This window comes from Phyllostomus hastatus, unplaced genomic scaffold (genome assembly GCF_019186645.2).
Source record: "Phyllostomus hastatus isolate PE091 unplaced genomic scaffold, TTU_PhHast_1.1 phas_contig_17, whole genome shotgun sequence".
NCBI classification, from domain to species: domain Eukaryota; kingdom Metazoa; phylum Chordata; class Mammalia; order Chiroptera; family Phyllostomidae; genus Phyllostomus; species Phyllostomus hastatus.
The window spans coordinates 33,176,323-33,197,357 of NW_025333664.1; the positions used below are offsets into that span (position 1 = coordinate 33,176,323).

At 37.7% G+C, this 21,035-nt stretch overlaps 1 protein-coding gene across 6 annotated transcripts in view; it reads right to left on the minus strand.

Moving 5' to 3' along the window:
* The window catches only part of TASP1 (taspase 1), a 295,111-nt gene that overhangs the window by 46,926 nt on the left and 227,150 nt on the right, over positions 1-21,035 (minus strand). For 4 of the 6 annotated variants that reach the window (XR_006785060.1, XM_045833623.1, XM_045833622.1 and 1 more), the window contains one exon: positions 10,304-10,414. The exons of the other annotated variants lie outside the window; for them this stretch is intronic. Coding sequence is in view for 3 of the 4 variants with exons in the window: in XM_045833623.1 (XP_045689579.1) it covers positions 10,304-10,414 (111 nt within the window). In the remaining variant the exon portion in view is untranslated. The remainder of the gene's footprint in view (positions 1-10,303; positions 10,415-21,035) is intronic. 6 annotated transcript variants of the gene reach the window in all.

Genomic DNA, 21,035 nt, shown 5'->3' on the forward strand with positions numbered 1-21,035 from the left:
TTTGTTCAGGACTGAAGAAGGATGCTGACTGAAAAGGAAGAAAGGGATACAGATCAAATAGTAACACAAGCCCTGAAGGACATTTCTATTCTCTTCCTGTTTTATCATTTTATTGTATTAGAAACTGCCAGAAATAGGAGCCACTGGCTGGGGCTTGAAAGTTCTCTTCTGGAAAAAAAAAAAAGCATTCAGTGAAACAAGTTTCATTGAAACATGATTTCACTCATTGAACAATTTTTTTTTAGGATTTATTTCATGCTAAGGTGATCTCTATTACCCTTTGCACAGATGAAAACTGACTATAAAATTTGTCAAAATGTTTTTCTGAGAGTTTTAGGAAAACCACAGTAATAAGAATTACACAATCACTAGTATTCTATTCATAAGTCTTTGTGTTATTTATTTCTGATGGAAAACTTTGTGGCCAAGAAAAAAATACCCCTATATGGTTAGATTATAGCTAGAACTATACCCCTCATGATGGAGAAGAAAATCACAGATGAAAATCCATTTGCAATTGTAAAAAGTGCTGTTATCACTAACAATTGTAAATGTTAGTGATATTTAAGGGAAGAAAAGTTCTGTTTTGTTTTAAAACAAGCAAAGCAGAATATAGGTATTTATAATCAACATCTTTGTATTTTAAAAATGAAAACTAGAAGTACTACAAAATAGTCAGGGGGCTTTAAAGTAAAGCACAGGGAATATAGTCAACAATATTATAATAATTATGTATGGTACCAGATGGGTACCTGAAATATTTGGGGTACACTTTGTAAAGCAGGTGATTGTCTAACCATTACATTGTACATCTGAAACCAATACATAATAATACTGAATGAAAATTGTTAAGTGAAAAATACAATTAAAAAAAGAAAACTAACTCTGAATTATATAAATCTCAGAGCACCACCTCAACAGATTAATCCAACTCAGTTGTTGAAAAGTTGAAATATCATGTCTGCCTTATTCCCTTTGCCGCTAAGAATAAATTACTTAGTTTGCTTCTTTCCATCTGATCCTTGAATAAGAACCAAAGTGTCAGCCTATCTCTTAAGACTATAGTGAAGATGTAACAATCCCAAAGCATTGCTGAGGCACTAAAGAAAAACCACAACACTGAGTCCTCTTATAGAACAAAGATTTGTTATATTTTTAAGACAAGTTATTAACATCAGATGAACATCCATAAGTACCTCTTTTCCTACCACCAGCCTAACAGCTAATTTGCCTTCTCTTTGAGGTTATTTTTACAATTGTGTGAGCCCAGGAGAATGCCTAGTCATATGTGCTCACGGTGGCATGTGCCATGAAATGGAAATAAGTGATATTGCTGGGGACCCAAGAATGAAGCTCCTTTGAAGTGCATGTGTTTATATGAGCTCGCCAAATTTTTAATGCCAGTAAAACCAAAAGGCTGTTTGGAATTTTAACTTACAGTAAAATGACACTTTATCTTTTTAATGTTCTGGGAAGCATCAATTCAGTCTAACATTTTTTAAAAACCATAGCTAATTTTGGTAGCAGTGATAAAAATAGTACTTGATAAAGAATTTTGCCTGTTCTGAAAAGGGAGGAAGAGGACGACACCACATTTAAGTTCCAATTGGCAAATGAAGAATAGTTTGATTTGATAGAGTTAAGTCTAAAATGATAGAGGGACTCATTATCCTTTCAGTTAAGAAACTGCAAAAACTATCACAGAAGAAATAATATGATACACCATTTATATAAAGTTCAGACAGACCCACATGAGGGCTTCAAAGATAGGAGTAATGGGCAATTTCTAAAGGTGGGTAGAGGGTCCACAGGTGTTCATTTTATTATTATCCTTTATAACTTATAAATATATTACATTCTTCTTTTAAAAATATATATAAGAACATTTCATAGAAAAGAGGAAAGAAACAGGGAAAAAGAGGGTAACTGGACAATTAGAAGCAATATCATGTACAAACTTACTTATCAGCATCATGAACATATTCAGAGATAGCAAAAACCTGTTATTCTCTGAGTAAGGTGAGGGTAACTTAATGGGAAAGTAACAATTACTACGTGTGCTCATCAGATGATGGTCTCTGGCTTAACTATGGGCCTCAAATCCATTTAGGATGAAGGATTCCAATACAGACTTGTCACAAAGGTCACTAGCCAAACACACAACCCTTTTTACTCCCTAAGAGCCCCTATGCCTCCTGTTCCGAACTGCTTAAAATTTTTCTTAAATACATTGACCCCTGTGCTCACTGCTTCCTGTTAATCACTGTAAGGCAGGAACCCCTGAGCTTCACAAAGTCTGTCAGGCTCCTGTCAACTGAGAGAGGGCAGGCTGCAAGGGAAAAAATGTACCCATACAGTGAGAACAGTCTTTTATGTTGTATGTTTGCATATATTCTAATTACTTGTATTGAATCATAAGCTTAAAACCAAAAAGAACTCATTTTTTTCAACTGGAAGGCTTGATGTGTCTTTGTTTATGCAATTATTAGCCATACTATTCACAGTGGCCTCAATAAAACACTTCTATAGAGGCCTGGAAAGCACATGTAATTGTACTTTAGCAGGTAAAAATATTGTTGTTTTTTTTCTCTAAAAGCAGAGAAAATTAATTCTTTTCAGCTGTTTCATTCCAGGGACAAGCATTTGCTTTGTGTTAAAGCAATGATTTGTAGGCATGCCTTTGCCAGCATCTTGTGATCTGGGGTGGGAGGTGGTGGGATGGGTGCTGCAAAAACATTCACATCCAGATTGTCCTTTTTACAAGGCCGTTTGTTGAGGCTGTCTTCAGCAATCCATTTAAACTGTCTCCAACCTGTCTTCTTGTTCCTGGACACTCATCATTATCCAACATTTCCTACCCACATTGTTTGTTTTTTACAGCATATGAAGTTATTTCATGCAACTTTTTATTTTTCTAAAAAAAGTGGTCAATTTCTTTAAAAATTGTTTAAAAATTTTTCTTTAAAAATTTCTTTAAATAATAAGGAAGTTTATTTGGCACTTAATTTATTCATCTAATAATTATTGGGAGCCTACTGTGGAGGGTGAACAGAAATTGGATATGACACAGTCCTTGTCTTCAAACAATTCACAATCTGGTGGTATGAGTCTCATAAGGCAGTGTAATATTCTAATACTTGGAAAAATATTTCAAACCCTTGTACCATCCATGTGAGTCACTAGGGTTCAAAGACCTCTGATCTATTCCTTTGAAATAATTGAGTTCAGAAAAAAAGTTACAAAGTGCTTCCCTAGAGAGAGAAGCAGACACTTTAACACATGTCTAGGATGTGTCATGGTGTATGCCAACAGCATGTTGCAAAAACAATACAAGGAACAAACTGCCTGGGAGAATGGCTTCCAAAGGATGGCTAGAAGACTCCTATCTGTCCTGGGTCTTAAACGAGGAATGTAATTGGTCCACGGCATTTCAAGTACAGGTAATAGCATGCGAAAGTTATTGGAAATCTGTAGGTCCTCTTTGGAGAAGTGTCTATTTAGGCCCTTTGACCATTTTTTAATTGAGTTGTTTGTCCGCTTGGTGTTGAGCTGTATAAGTTTTTTCATATACAAGGTCTGGCACAATAATGTTCCTTTTTTATGAGCTGGTAATCTATTCCAAATCTTTTATTACAAAATCATAGCCATGTAATTCTGTAGCGTAACAATATCATACTCAAGCACACCATATGACATTTTAGGTGAAATGTTCAAATTGCTGTCCATCTCATGCAAGACATTCACAAACCCTACCAATCACACTCAATGGCATTACTTCTGCCAGACCCTGTGTTTTGGAAATTAACCCCTTATAAGGTGTATCACTGGCAAATATGTTCTCCCATTCAGTGGGCTCCCATTTCATTTTGTTGATGGTTTCTTTTGCTCTGCAAAAGATTTTTAGTTTGATGTAGTTCCATTTGCTTATTTTTTTCCTTTGTTTCCTTCACAAAAGAGATATATTGGCAAAAACACTGCTACAAGAAATGTCTGAAATTTTACTGATTATTTTCTTCTAGGATTTTTATTGTTTCATGCCTTAAATTTAAGTCTTTAATCCAGTTTGAGTTTATTCTTGTGTATGGTGTAACCTGGTGGTCTAGTTTCATTTTTTTTTGCATGTTATCTGTCCAATTTTCCCCACACCATTTCTTGAAGAGACTGTCTTTACCCTATTGTATGTTCTTGACCATAAAGGCATGAGTATATTTCTCTGTTCTCTATTCTGTTCCATTGATCTATATGCCTGTTCTTGTGCCAATACCATGTTGTTTCAATTACTGTTTTTTGTTGTTTATTTTGATATTAGGAAGTATGATACTTCTAATTTTCTTTTTTTTCTCAAGATTGCTAAGGCTATTTGGGGTCTTTTGTGGTTCCATATAAATTTTGGAATATTTGTTCTAGATCTGTGAGATATGTCATCAGCATTTTAATGGAAATGGCATTAAATCTGCAGATTGCTTTTGGTAATATGGACATTTTAGTGATGTGAATTTTTCCTAGTCATGAACAAGGTATATGCTTCCACTTATTTTCTTTCAATTTCTTCCTCAATTTCTTTCTTCAGTATCTTGTAAGTTTCTGAATACAGGTCATTTACCTCCCTGGTTAAATATATCCCTAGTTACCTTATTTTCTATTGCAAATAAATGGGATTGTCTCCTTAATTTCTCTTTCCGATAATTCATTATTGGTGTGTAAAATGCCACAGATTTCTGAATGCTGATTTTGTATCCTGCTACTTTGTCAAATTCATTTATTAGACCTAGTAGCTTTTTGGTAGATTCTTTAGGGTTTCCTATATACAATGTGATGTCATCTGTGAATAATGACAGTTTTATTTCCTCCTTTCCAACTTAGATGCTTTTTATTTCTTCTTATCTGATTGCTGTGACTACTACTTCCAGTACTACCTTGAATAAAAGTGGTAAAAGTAGATATTCCTGCTTTGTTCCTTATCTTAAGGAAAACACTTCGTTTTTGCCCACTACAGACCGTCAATAAACATATGAAAAAATGCTCAACATCACCAATCATTGAAGAAGTACAAATTAAAACCACAATGACATATCACCTCACACCTATCAGAATGGCTGTATTAATAAATCAACAAACAACAAATGTAGGCAAGGTTGTGGAGAAAAGGGAACACTTATGCACTGTTGGTGGGAATGCATATTGGTGCGGCCACTGTGGAACAGTGTGGAGTTTCCTAAAAAAATTTAAAATGAAACTCCCTTTTGACCCATTGATCCCAGTGATGGGAATACATTCTAAGAAACTGGAAACACTAATTCAAAAGAATATATATACCTTTATGTTCAGTGCATTATTATTTATAATAGCCATAATCTGGAAACAGTCTAGGTACCCATCAGTAAATGAGCGGATGAAAAATCTGTGGTACATTTATATAATGGAATACTACTTGACCTTAAAAAAGAAGGAAATCTTTCCTTTTGTGACAGCTAGATGGGCCTGGAGATTATTATCCTAAGTGAAATATGCCAATCAGAGAAAGACAAATGTTATATGATCTCACTAACACATGGAATCTAATGACCAAAATAAATTTATGAACAAAACAGAAACAGAGGCATGGATACAGAACAGACTAACAGCTGTCAGAGGAGACAGGGATTGTGGGGCTAAATGAAAGAAGGTGAAGGGATTAAGCAAAAAAAAATTTACATATAACACACAGACACAGATAACAATGTGGTGATAGTCAGAGGGAAAGTGGGTGGAGGTAGGTGGAGGTAAGCAAAGGGGGTATAAATGGAGATAGAAAGAGACTCTGCTTTGGGTGATGAGTGCACATTGCAGTGTGCAGAAGATGTTTTGTTGAGTTGTATACTTGATACCCATATGGTTTTGTAAACCAATGTTATCCCAATAAATTGTATTTTAAAAAAGTTATTAGGGAAAACGCATGAACCTTTTGAAGAAGACAAGCAATCCAGAATGGCCAGAATTTGGGGCTTTGAAGATGAGTGGAAAAAAAGAAGTAGTAGTCAGAAACAATACTGAAAGCATGTTCTTGGGTCATATGAGGGAAGTGCATTTTCCATCAAGGTAAGTAGTTCCTATCCATTTTGTAGGGGAATGAGCAGCAGAGGTAGAAATGTGAGAGAGAGTGTGTATATGTGTGTTCTCACTGAAGAATTAAAAGTAAAGAGCATGAGGATAAGAGATATATATTTTGCTTTTATAGAAAGTTATTCAACATTTAACTTAGACATACAGACAAACTAAGTATATATGCTTTTATGCTTCTTGTTTTGACCATTGTCATCCCTCTGATACTAGAACTAGTGTAGCTCTCAAGTCATAATTGGGTCAGGTTCTCCTTTTGGCCCTCCTTTTGGCCTTTCTGCTTCAAGACAGTATGCTTCTCTCCTGACTTCCTTTTTTGCAGGACATAATTAAGTTCCCCATACAGAGAGAAGTCTGGTGACAGCATGGAGGTGGGAGATGAGTAGAGGTAGGAAGGAGACAGTTTGGGAAAGAGTGGTCAGGGCACGCAAAGTGGATGGCACTGATCACATTTGTCCCAAAGGATCCAAAGAGAACCAGCATCCAGTAATGCAAACTGAAACCTGACTGTCTGAGTTGCCTAAAGATGCAACAGAGCACCTTGACTTATCATTGTGGATTGTTGGACAAACTAGAGAGCCATTTGGCAGTGAGAGGATTCAAAAGGTTTCTTAGTTATCTATTGCAGCATAAATTACAACAAAATATAGTAGTTTAAAACAGCAAACGTTTATATCAGTTTCTGTGAGTGAGGAATTAAGGAGTGGCTTTGTTGGATGGTTCTTGCTCAGGGTTTCTCACAAGATTTCAATCAAGAAATCTGCCCAGGGCTGCAGTCATCTGAAAGCTCACTCAGAGCTGAGGCTCACTCAGTGCTGAAGGCTCACTCAACCTCCATGCCTCACTGGCTGTTGGAAGGAACTCACGGTTTTTTGTCATGTGCGGCTTGAGTGTCCTCACGAAATGACTGTTGGCCTTTCCCAGAGTAAGGGATCCAGCAGAGAGAGCAAGATGCCTCAGAGAAGACACAATGTGTTTTTTGACCTCACCTCACAAATCACACACTGTCACTTTGCCATGTTTTTATGCATTGGAAGGGAATCTCAAGAGAAGAGGAATTAAGCTTCACTTCTTGCCAACAGCTTATGGGCAAAACATATGTAATAAGGTCACATAAGAGGACTTTGGGGTTTTCTTCATACCTGAGATTCTCTAACTCTATTCATGAACCAGTAAAGGAAAACAAATCCTGAAAGTGCCTATATTTCAGTCATCCCACCCTTGACGGGGCCCACTGGGACTCTTGTAATTGATGTCTGTATCAAGAGGAGTGGCTCATACTGTCTTTCTGGACAATACTAAGTGGCAATGCCATTTTATTGAAACTACTTTCGTTGTGTGATGAAAACACTATGATTTTTCAGAAAAGAGAGTAGACACAGAAAAAGCTGAAGTCAGACATTGTGATGTGAACTATACTCTTAATTTTTTGCCCAAAAGGAATCATATGTTACTGACTAATCCAGAAAGAGAAGCATGAACACATTCTATAGAGTGAAAATATTTACTAGGAGAATAACCAGAACCAGAGGGTGGTGGCTCTGGAAAAGGGGGTGACCAAAGGTGACTTTCATGTCTCCCTTCCTATATTTCTGCACTGTGTTTGCTTTCATACTACATACTGAACATATATAACTTTTTAAAGCAAAAAATATAAAAATCCATGTAGTTTGTAGCATCTACAAGTTGATACTAGTATTCATTAGATTTTAGTAGATAAACCTCACAAACATCAATCCCTCCTGTTCACTTTATCAAATGATGATATTTCACTTAGTTCATAAATAGACACATTTCATTCTTCTTCTTGAGACAGAGAGTAAAAACCAGTTTACAAATTACTACCTTGCTGATAAAACTTACTTAACATAAGCTAAAATTCTATGACTTATCCTTAAATATATATATCTCTATACTATACCACCAAAAATACCTTATAACTTTCATGATTAACTCAAATGGACGAGTCCATGCTCATTAAAAAACCAATTCTCTGTCCTAGGAACAGTCCCTGAAGCAGTTTTAAAACTGTCCTCCCACCTGTTGGTACTAAGCATTATTCTGAATTCTTTTGGAAGGCCCAGGTACTTAAAAGCAAACTCCCTACTTTCTAACTGGGAAAGATATTTAAAGAATTCAACAATGATTAAAATACCAAATAAGCAAATGGCTAATGTGCCTTGGTTTAACAAAAAGTGGCCATTTCAAAAAAAATTCCTGGGAGCAACGTCAGTACCAAGTATAATGGGTAGCAAGAGATAGAGAATACCACAAGAAAAATGATAAGGCTGGTGGTCAGAAACCTCGTGAAGAAAGAGACACTTTACACCACAGGTGGCAAACACAAGGCCCACAGGCCAAATCTGGCCCTCTACAATGTTTTATTCAGGCCCTGCACCTTGCATCTACCCGGGAGCAGCACCGAGCTCTCACTTAACTGTTAAGGAGTAATTACATTTATACAGTCCTAAAATTACATTTGGCCCTTTGAAGGCAACCGTGAGGCTGATGTGGCCCCTGGTAAAAATGAGTGTGATACCCCTGCTTTACACAAAAGTGCTTTTTTTTTTTTCCTTTGAGGAATGATGGGAGAGATTCTATGAAAGCTCTCCAGGCTTCTACAGAAAAAAAATTTTATGCTCATGAGATATGCCCAGTCTTCTATTTTATACTCAGATCCTCAAGTTATAAAGAAACTTTATTACAGCAATTCATAACAATCATACAATACAGATCAGGTACCACCCACACTTCCTATAAGGAAATTTATACAAAGAGGTTAACTACCACAGCTCCTGTTAATCACCTGTTTATATGAAAAAATACTTAGAGAAGAATGGATAAATACACATTGGTATATCCACACAAGGAAATACTATACAACAAGAGAAAAGAACTACTAACACATAGAACATGGATGAATTTAACAGGCTTAAGGCTGACTGAACACATCAGACATAAATAGTACATATTCTCCGATTCCATTTAAATAAAATATAAACGAAGCAAAATTAATCATAGTATGTAGAAGTCAGCATAGCGGTTAACTTTGGAGGGGGTAGAGACAGGGAGGTGTTATAAGTGGTCTTTTGAGGTTATAGTAAAGTTCTATTTTTTACCTGGGGACTGGTTACATGGGTGGGTTCACTTTGTCATAATTTGTCAAGAAGTTGCAGTTATGATTTGTGCACTTTTCTGAATGTTTGTATACCTCAATTAAAAAGTCAATTAAAAAATAACATATAGGGCTCTCTACTACTTTATGTGGCATCTTTATGCAGATTTTTTTAAATGTCCCCTCTGGCCATGACCTGTGTAGCCCAGTCGGTTGGGCATTGTTCTTCAGAGTGAAAGGTCACTGGTTCAATTCTCAGACAGGGCACATGCCTGGGTTGCAGGTTTGGTCCTGGTTGGGGTGTGTACAAGATAGATGTTTCTCTCTCACATCAATGTTTCTCTCCCTCTTTTTTCTCCCTCCCTTCTCATCTGTCTAATAAATAAATCTTTTAAAAAAGTAAAATAATAATAAATAAAAATGCCCCTCTGGATGAATGAATTAGAAACAGGCAAACCATGGGTAGAGGTAGCTCTACAAGTTTGGGCCATGGCAAGTGGAGGGCAGGCTGGGTTTTATCACACATCTGGATGAACATCTGCAAATCTGAAAAATGCTCATTTGACCCTCTCTCACCACAGCTTTATTAGAAGGACATGGCATATATCCTTATTTTACAGATGTGGAAGTGACACAGAACAGTGACACATGAGGGTGTCACAGCCAATAAGTGATGGAGCCAGGATGGATTTCTAGACCAGCAGCTCTTCACGTGGTTCTGATTCCTTTTTGGGAGGGAGAACAGGAGGAAGCTTTCTGTGTTACTGTGTATATTGTTATGGGTCATCTCAAATGTTTTGTAGAATAAAGCAGGGGATAAATACATGGTCCAATATTCTTAATATTGGGCTTTAGTGAAGGTCCTTGGTTCCAAGCCCATTTTAAAAATATGCTCTAAGCATAGACTCAGAAGTAAACATTCATCTTTTAGATGTTTATCTCTGCAAAAAGATCAGTAGAAAGAGAAGATTACATGTCAACAGAGTATCCTGGCCCTCCCATAGCTTATTGACTTAAGGATAGAAATCTTTCCATGTCTTAAAAAAATGAAAGAGAAAGACACACACATAGTGTTTATGTCCAGCTTACCTAGAAGTGTCTGCTTATTTTGGGAGGAGCCAGGCTCTGCAGAACATCTGCAAGACCGGAGAACAATCACTCCTCCAAGCACACCATCTTCACTGGCCAGGAAAGGTGAACCTAGGCAGAAATGACTAGTAATCACTTCTCAGTAAACTTTACTATTTTCATTTTCAATTTTCATTTGATAACTAGAACAAAAATGTGGTATGAATAAGATTTTGATCAATGCCCATTTCCTGACAATCACCATTGTCTCCACCTTGTATACGCTAGATAGCAAAGGCAGGCTGATGTCTGAACAGGGGTCATTTGGCAAAGACAGTGCCACATGCTGCCAAGAAGACTTGAGTGGGGGTGGAGTGTGCATTACTGTATTCAGAATGGAAATGGAAACACTACCAGATTAAAGGACCAAACACAAATACAGGAAAAAATGCTTGGCAACTCTCTTTGATCAGCTCCTAAGGATCACTTACCAGGCTCTCCCTGCTGTCAGGGGCACGTCACCAAAAGCTTTGATTTACTACCTTAAATTCAATTTTAAACAATAAGCTACAAACTTTATTACAAACATATTAAAATGCTCCTGATGGTTTACACAAATAAGGGTGGAACTATATTTCTGTTATCAGAGTCTAGAGGTTAGAAATGACTGGGCCTCTGTGAAATCTCACACACTGAAGCACTATGAACATTTCAAGAACACTACATTTAAAAAATTTGTACTGGTGTTTAAAGAAAGAGAGAGAGATACATGGATTTGTTGCTCTACTTGTGTTGCATTCATTGGTTGATTCTTTATGTACCCTGACCAGGGATCGAACCCACAAACTTGGCCTGTTGGAACAATGCTCTAACCAACAAAGCACCCAGCCAGGGCAGAACACTATATTTTAAAACCCCTCAATTTTCTTCCCAAAGGACATCTTCTTCAAATATCTGGCCTAGCAAGTGAGAACATGAAGAACAAATGCTAAATTAATGCAAGTACTATAAAAGAAATTAGTAAAAATAAAACAAATTGGATTTGGAGGGCACTTCTGATTAAATTTAGTAAATTAAATGTATGCATTTATGTCTACTCCTTCCTCAAATCCCACTAAGCTGAGAGGAAAGACAAAAAAAAAAAAAGCATGGCCAAATAAGGACAAGGAAAAAAACAAGAAGAAAACTGACCCTTTAGAAAATGGAAAGAAAATAGACAAGTAGTCAGTTGCTCACCTAGCAGACCTGTGAAAGCTGAAACCTAAGCTTCCATGGCAGGGGTGAGGTTGGTTGGAGTAAGGGGACACCTATAGGAAACCACTCAGTTTTTTTTTTCATAAAACCCCCCAAAAATTGGAAATTGGAGGCTTCAAGTTCTTCTGAAGGCAGGGGTACAGGGTAGGGCTGAAATGAAGATGGTTGACTGAGAGCATTCAAAAGAATCCTGGTGTCTCATAACTCATTCGAGCTAAAACGTCTCTACTTCTTCCCTTTGCAATGACTCAACACTTCAAACCATGTCAGATCCTGCCAGTTCCCTCAGAAGGTTGCACACTTTCACCTGCCTTTGCCCCTTTACTTCCACTGAGAAGGCTCTGAACATACACTCTCATCATGCTGAACTCACTGCTCCAGTTCTTCAAATCTCTAAATTTATTAATTCAATAAATATGTACTATGTGTCACAACTTTTCTAGGTACTGGCAATACAGCAGTGAACAAAATGAAGTCCCTGCTCACATCTAGTTGAGCAGGTTGGGGGTCAAGTAATGCACTTGCATGTCAATAAAAACCCATCCACACAACAGTAAGTGTGCTATGGAGAAAATGAGTCCTGGCAAATGGTAGAGGGTGTGACTGGGGCAGGAATTACTTTACATCAGAGGCAAGGAAGGCATCTTTTGGTAAAAAGCTAATCTGGGATGATCTGGGCAAAGAACAACCTAGGCAGATGAGCCAAACAAATGCACAGACTCTGAGGTGGGAAGGTTCTTGGGTGTTCAGAACATACAAAGGATACCAGAGTAGTGAGAGTCAAGAGAGAGGGGCGAAGAGAGGGTAGACTGTGAGAAAGGCAGGGCCAGGTCAGGCAGGGTTATACAAGGCCTTGTGGGTTCAGCAAGGAGTTTGGATTTTACTCCAAGTGTGATGAAAAGATGATACAGGGCTTACACCACGACACTGACAGATTTTATTTTGCACTGGTTGGCAGGGCCAGAGTGAAAGCAGCAAGCCACTAAAGAAGCTGCCATGGCAGCCCTGTTGAGAAATGGTAGTGATCAGGGTGAGCCTAGTGGCAGTAGAGACTGTCAACAGAGGGTAAGCCTAGGATTTATTCTGTAAATAGGACAGGGTTGTTTACAGAATGGATATGAGAGGCATGGGAAACAGAAATAGCAAAGCTTACTGTAATAAAAAGTACATGCCCAACATCACATCATTAAACCATTAAAAAACCATTAATGGTTCCCAAGTGCCCAGAGAATGATGTCCAAACTCCCTACCCCAGCCTAACCTTCCTCTCCCTCCCCAACCTTCTCTTCCTATTTATTTTTACACATCATATGCCCCAGCCAAATTGGACTTCCTGTATCCCATTTCCCCAAGACCTCCCCTGGGTCCATGGTTATGAAATGTTCTTCCTGGTTCCTCTTCCTCCCATGAACTGAGTCTGTTCTTCAGCTCCAATGACTTTATCTAGACTATGGGGTGAGGGGATCTGATTCACCTTTGAAACCCTCTCAGTAACTAATAAAGTGCTTTCACTCATTTACCACCTTCCCCATCCCCAAACTCCTCAACACAAACACACACACCCACACACTCCTGCAATGGGGGGTGTATGGTATGAGGATGATAAGATAGTATGTGAGTCTCCTGAAAGGGCATGGGGCCCCAGATCACATTGGGAACTTATTATCTGGGCTCATCATCCTTGGTATGAAATCACTAATAATTTAATGAAACAATGATTGGCACTATCTCACAGTTCTAAATTTTTCTTGGAATGTGCTCAGATTTCATATTTTCACTTTGATGTTAAAAAAAACTACTCAAGACTTTTTTTTGAGTTTCGGGGTAGTAACTCTGCTCTTAAGTAAGATGTATACCAAAAAAAAAAAAAAACCATACTTCAGCCTCTTCAGTTATAAATCATGGATATTAAAAGACATCTTTCTGAGCTGTTGTGAAGATTGATTATGAACTTTGTAACCTCTGAGGTGCTATTTAAACATTTAGTGGTAGTAATATTGATGACAGATACTTTATAGCATTTTGCTGGCTCTCAAAGATTATCATGTTGAAGAAAATCTATTAATGTCCCTAACCTGATTAACCTTCTACAACAGCCAGAGCCAGTGCTCCACTGACATGCAGCAGTTGGGTGGTGGGGGTGGTGACAAGGTGTCAATTTCCCAAGTTAAAATGTCAAACAGTCTTTGTATAAAAGGAAATACTCTTTCTCATTGTTCCCAGAAAGAAAAAAAAAATTAACATGAAGTGACTTGTTGGGCACCATACTAGAGGCTTTCTATATCCATACAGAAAATTGTTGGTAAATATTAATAAACCAAGACTATCCAAAGTCTTACTAATATATATGCAAACAGTTGCATAAAATAAGTTAAGAAGATTAAGGAAAAAAAAGAATTAATACAATTAAGATTCATTCACCCTAATAAAATGTCTTAAATAGATGAAGTCTATAACTGCTCTAGAAAGAAATTATAATTACAGATGGTAAGAGACACAGTCACTGTGATCAAATGTGTATAATCTGGACATTTAGATTGCAAACTCAGACTTCAAACATATGAGACAATGACTTACTGTATGTGTTCCATAATCTTTAAGGAGAATCACTATAAGTATTAAAATAAAGAAGTTAACAGGAGTATTAATCTATATTATTTTTATTGCTAGTGCCAGAATCCCAATTACAATGATTTTAAGTAAAAAAGGATGATTGTTGGCTCAAAAAATCCAAGAGAAAAACAATTCAAACTTCTGAAAGAGTACGGATGTAACAGGTTTCGGGAATAGCTAGAAACAGGTTTCTCTACTATGGACGGTGATGCCCAACAACAGCTCCACAACTGTACACTGGTCAACTTAAGCCATCAGAGAGACTTCCTCTCTTCATTAGTTTTAACATTCTCAGGGGCCATTACTCAGACTCAGGAAGATAGGGAAACCTGACTGGATTGGCTCTGGTCAGGATTTAAGCCTAGAACAATCAACTGATCAAGAGGACCATGGAGTGAGGTCACAGATGAACAGCCAAATTCACAGATATCCACAAAACACAAATGGACAGAATACTGGGCTACAGAACCAGGAAATCAGGGTTCCAGATCTGATGCAGTATACCTGATCTTAGATGATCCACTTAACCTCTCTGAACTATGCTTTCTTCCTCATTTGAAAAATTAGGAAACTAGACTAATAATCTTTGATGCCCCTACCAGTTCTAATAGGCATAGTCCTAGGAGTACTGTTAGTTTTAGAGATTCATGTCTACCCATAAGCAACAACCAGCCATTACCTCATGCCAGCAAGCTCTTTTTGTAAAACTGATACAACACTTCTTCAACATGTGAGAACTTATCAAGAGAGTGATTATGCAGCCAGAAGGCAGCTGCTACTGTTCCATCTTCCCATCACATTTAACAAGACACCTCTGTCTTTTAAATACATTTCTGTGGATTTCTTTCTTCTCTTTAATGTCTGCATGCCAAATCACTTGAATGCCATTTTCTCTTGAAGGAATTACACATACATTGGGAAAAATAAATATGTTAATATACACAGAGAGAAATGGTTGGGTGGTCAGGTGAGGAAGAAAATGAAGGAATGGAGAATAATGAATGTTCCCTAATGAAAATACATGCCTCTAACTCTAAAAGAACAATAAAAATTATAAATATTTTTGCCCTGACCTGTGTGGCTCAGTGGGTTGGTCATCATCTGCAAAGCGAAAGGTTGTTGAAAGGTGCCGGTTAGGGCACATGTCTAGGTTGCAGGTTTGGTCCCCAGTCAGGGCATGTATGAGAGGCAATGATTGATGTTTCTCTCTAATATTAATGTTTTTTTTTCTCTCTCTCTCTGTCCCTCCCTTCCCCTCTCTCTAAAAATAAATTCATAAAATATTTTTAAAATATATAAATATTCTTTAAACACAGAAGCAGGACAACAGTTTATACTTCCTGGAAAACCAAGGACCTATCCTTTAAAGATGCACTTAAGTTAGTTCATATATCTTTTATAGATGGGAAGTATAAGCACAGTAACATGAAGACCATATAACATAATAAGAGGAGCCAATCACTAAGTTCAGAAGCATTAGCTCATTAATAAAGTGCCACTATATTCTGCCTTTGAAGAGAAATCTACAGATTGCTGCCATCATCCTCTTAGACATATATTAACTCAAGTGCATTTTATCATTTCCTGCTCCTACAAAACTGGCAATGGAATGGTTATTACTACATTCATTTGATAGATGAGAAACCAAAGGGAGGGAGGAAAGAGGTAGAGGCACAGGGAGGAAATGATAAGCCTACAGAAACTCAAAGAAGTGAGGAGCAGAACACAAAACCACTGACCCAGATCCTCTCACTACAAACCCTACATATACCCAGCCGTTCCTCAAAAGCCCAACACTACCACAGCTCAAGGGTGTCACCATTAAGTACAGTTTTCTAGTAATACATACTGTTTTAAAGTCTCAATTCTTTAAGTTTTGTTTTGTTTTGTTTTAAGACTTTATTTATTTTTAGAGAGGGGAAGGGAGGGAGAAAGAGAGAGAGAAACATCAATGTGTGGTTGCCTCTCACGTGGCTCCCACTGGGGATGTGGCCCACACCCCAGGCATGTGCCCTGACTGGGAATCGAACCTGGGATGCTTTGGTTTGCAGCCCACACTCAATCCACTGAGCTATGCCAGCCAGGTAAAGTCTCAATTCTTTAAAAAGGTGAATCGAGTATGACCAATGACCCCTTTGAAGTTCCTTATCTACCAAAATTTGGAAGACAGAAAAAGTTAACTTGTGTCAGAAGAGAAAATTCCACTCCATTCCATCAAACCATACTCAGAACCTTAACATATCAGAGACACTCAATCTTTGGAAAAAGTTACTGATTCTGCCATAACATTAGAAGTGGAAACCAAATTGAGGACTCCATTAAAGCTTTTGCTTCTTGATTTTAACCAATTATACTACAGAATATATTGACCTGATACTGTTCTAGAAATTACAAATGATACAAAATAAAAAAGGTTTGACACAGGATCTCTGTCCTCAATGAAAAGAAAAATTAACACACGTCAAAAATCATAAAGCAATTCAAAAAGAATCAGGGGTTATCTTCTGAATATTCCAGTCCAGCATTCTAGCTGCAGGGGGTGGGATCCAGGATTCCACAAATTCACCCTTTGTAACAACAACAGGATAACAAATGTGAATCCCTGTAGGAGGAAGCAAGTGACAGTGGGCTATAGAGATCTGAAGGCTCACTGGAGAAAAAGCCAAATGGTCCTGGATTTCCAGCCCTGGTCCTGGCACTTTCCATGTTAACTTCAATAAGAAAGAAAGGGATTCTTTGTCCTCAGGCTCTACTGAGTCCTCTCTCAAGCTTCCTGGGGAGGTGAAAAACACCTATCCCTTCCAGTTACAGCTGCCAGAACTTCCATTACCAGGTAAACTGTACTCAGTGGGTATGAGGGGGAGGGGCGAGGTAAATTCATACTTGGTCATTAACACTAGACTAGAAGCCATCAATTTGAAGACAATATTCATCAACAAATATTTCATATTTTCTAAACAGTCACTTTAAAATATTTGAGATCAACTCTGTCAAACACTGTTAGGAGGCCTGGGTATGCAATGATTATGGCAAACTTCATGTCCCCAAGTGCTATGGTTGGAATATATATGTGTCATCTCCAAATGTGTATGTCAAAAATCTAATGGTATTAGGTTTTTGGAGGGTCTGATGGCATTAGGAGGTAGGACCTTCAGGAGGTGATTAAGCCATGAATAAGATTATAAAAGAGGCCCCAAAAAACCTCCCTTTCCCTTTCTGTCATGTGAAGTTACAGTGAGAAGTCTGCATCAAGAAGAGGGCCCTCACTTGACCATGCTGGCAGCCTGGTCTTGAACTTCCATCCTCCAGAGCTATAAGAAATAAATTTCTGTTGTTTACAAGCCATCCAGTTTGTGGTATTTTATTAAAGCAGCCCAAATGGACTAAGACACCAAGTCACCTATGACAAACAAAATCTATCACTGCCAGAAAGGCAAATCAAGCAGCTTAAGGGAAATACAGTGCATGGTAGTTAGGGAAGGAGACAGTATTTGAATCAGGATGGACAAAGACAGCTTCTCTGATGAAAGTGATGTTTAAGGAGAAAAATCCAAGCAAGTAAGAGAATAGTAATAAAGGTATTGGGGCCTTGGGGCAACAAAGTTTCCAACATAGTAAAGAAATATATTCCCATATATAATCATGTCTAAAAACCAGAAATGGTATTTCTCATTTTAAATCAAGAGAAAGAATTTAGGGGACTGTTAATGGCTAGTGTCCCTACTGGTTATTAAGTCTCTTGATTATCCCCTAACAAAAGACATATTCATTGTTTTATTTCCAAAAACTGTACTGTAGGAACCACATATACAGGTTTTAAATATTCAACAAGAACAAAAATATATATAAAATAAAGGTATGAGTCTTACTTAAGTTCCATTCCAGAGGTGAGTAACTTCAAGAGTTCCTTGTATATCCACTCTGAAATTACCCATACTTAAACATACATCTTTTTTCAATATTTCACTCAATGGCAGCATTTTATATAAATGATTCTTCTGTATCTGGCCTTTTAAATTCAATACTATGACTTGGAAAACCTACCATTTCAGCACACACAAATTTAGCTATTCTTTTTAACAATAAATATATTCTTGGACATATATACCATTACATCTTTTACTAGTTCCCTAGTGATTGGCATTTAGATTGTTTTAGTTTAGTTTATGTGTTTGTTTGTTTGCCATAACAAGTAATGATACAGCAAACATCTAGATATATATATCTCCTATACTCATATGAATACGTCTGTAGGATACCTTTCTAGATGTAGAGTTGACAAATCAATTACATACTAAAATAAATAATTTGCTACAGATTCCCAAACTGCCTTCTAAAATGATTTACACCCACAAGAAAGTGTCTGATAATGCTCACTTCACAACAACCTTGCTAAAACTAGGTAACAGCAAACTCGTTATTACTAATCTGATATATTTAAAATGGTATTACACTGTGGTCTTGATTTACATTTTTAAATTATGAATAAAGTTAAATATCTATATGTTGACAAGCCACTTTTACTTCTTTATCTGTGAGTTGCCTTCAAAGCTGTGGCATAGAAAACTGGTTGCCTACCCATTACCCATTCTTCCTTCCTTCCTAACAAACCTCTTTTGTTTGGGGTAGAAATGTGCCCAGCTTCCCAAAAGCCTCTAGAGCTGGCAGGCCAAGTGAGAGAGTGTCTAGCAGAGCTTGTTAAAGGGTAGATTTGACTAGCATGCATCTTATTGGGTGTTGCTGTTTGCCTCAGATGTAGTCTTTGTAGCCATGAAGAATAAAGCCACCCACTAAACACTGCCAAACAAAGAGTCTACACCCTTTTGCACCGCGGAGCTGCTGTGCCAGCTTTGGACTGCTTTTAGACTTCTTATATGAAAAAAAAAAAGACCTCATTTTGTTAAGCCTCTATAGTTGGGATTATATCATATCAATCAAACATGATTCCAAAATGAAAATTTCATTTATCATTTCTCTGAGTTCTTGGTGATTGTTTTTTTTTTCCCTTACTAATTTGCTAAACTCTTTATATATCAAATCAATAAGTACTTGATCACATGTTTTGCAAATATTTTTCCCAGCTTGTCATATATCTTTTAATTTTGTCTATGACATTTTGGGGGGTAATAGATAAGCTTTTAATGCTTATGTGGTCAAATTTATCATTTTTTTCCTTTATAGTCTCTGTGTTGAAATTTTTACTGAAAAGGCCTTGTGTAATGCAAAATTATGAAATAAGAAGTCCAAGTTTTCTGTTGGCACTTTTTGTAATTTCAGTTTTTACATTTAAAACTTCAGACTCGTGCCCTGGCTAGCATAACTCAGTGGACTGAGCGCAGGCTGAGAAACAAAGCATTGCAGGTTCGATTCCCAGTCAGGGCACATGCCTGGGTTGCAGGCCACGGCCCCCAGCAACCGCACATTGACATTTCTCTCTCTCTTTCTCTCTCTTTCTCCCTCCCTTCCCTCTCTAAAAATAAATAAATAAAATCTTAAAAAAATACTTTATTAAAAAAAGAAAGAAGCTGGAAGCACAGCTTTAAAAAAAGAACAAAACTTCAGACTCGTGACTTCTAGCCAAGATGAAGGTGCAGGCAGATATACTTTGCCTCCTTGCACAATTAAAAGGATAACAACAAACTTAAAAACAAAAAATAACCAGAACTGCCAAAAATCTAACTGTATAGAAGTTCAACAACCAAAGAGTTAAAGGAGAAACACTAATCCAGACTGGTAGGAGGGGCAGCCAGGGTGGAGAGGACAAGAGGCAAGGTGGTGGCTGGTGGACCCAGCAGTCCTACATTTGCATGCAGGTAAACTGGGAGGAACAACTGGGGAGTGAGACAGACCACACAAACCACAGTTCCAGCATGGGGAAATAAAATCTCAAAACCTCTAGCTGTGAAAACCTGTGGGGGTTGTGGTGGCAGGAGAAACTCCCAGCCTTAAAGGCAAGTTCAATGAAGAGACCCACAGAGTCCTACAATACACAAGCCTACTGACTCAGGAATCAGCACCAGAAGGGCCCAATATGCTTGTGGGTGGCAGGGGAAGTGACTGAAAGCTGGCAAGAGCTGAGCAAGCAGCACTGTTCCCTCTCTGACCCCTCCCCCTCATACAGTGCCACAACGCAGTCAAGTGGGTTGCCCTTCTCTGGTGAATACCTAAGGTTCCACCCTTTACAACGTAACAGGTGCATGGAGACAAGAAAAATATGGCCCAAATGAAAGAACCAAAAATAGAACTCCAAAAATAAAACTAAGTGATGAAGAGAGAGCCAACATATCAGATGCAGAGCTCAAAACACTGGTCATCAGGATGCTCACTGAAATGGTTGAGTATGGTTGCAAACTAAAGGAAGAAGTGAAGGGCTATGCAAAGTGAATAAAAGAAAATATACAGGGAACCAAAACTGAAAGGAAGGAAATTGGGACTCAAATCAACAATTTGGACCAGAAGGAAGAAACATTCAACCAGAACAGAATGAGGAAATAAGAATTCAAAAAAATGAGGAGAGGCTTAGGAACCTCTGGGAAAACTTTAAATGTTCCAACATCCCAATCATAGGAGTGCCAGAAGAAGAGGAAAAACAAGAAATTGAAAACATATTTGAAGAAATAATGAAGGAGAATTTCCCTAATCTGCTGAGGGAACTAGACATGCAAGGTCAGGAAGCTCAGGGTGTCCCAAAGAAGTTGGACCCAAGGAAGCACACACCAAGGTACATCATAATTCCACTAGCCAAAATTAAAGATAAGGAGAGAATCTTAAAAACAGCAGGAGAATAGCAGACAGTTACCTACAAAGAGTTCCCATAAGACTAGCAGCTGATTTCTCAAAAGTAACCTTACAGGCAAGAAGGGGCAGGAAAGAAGTATTCAAAGGC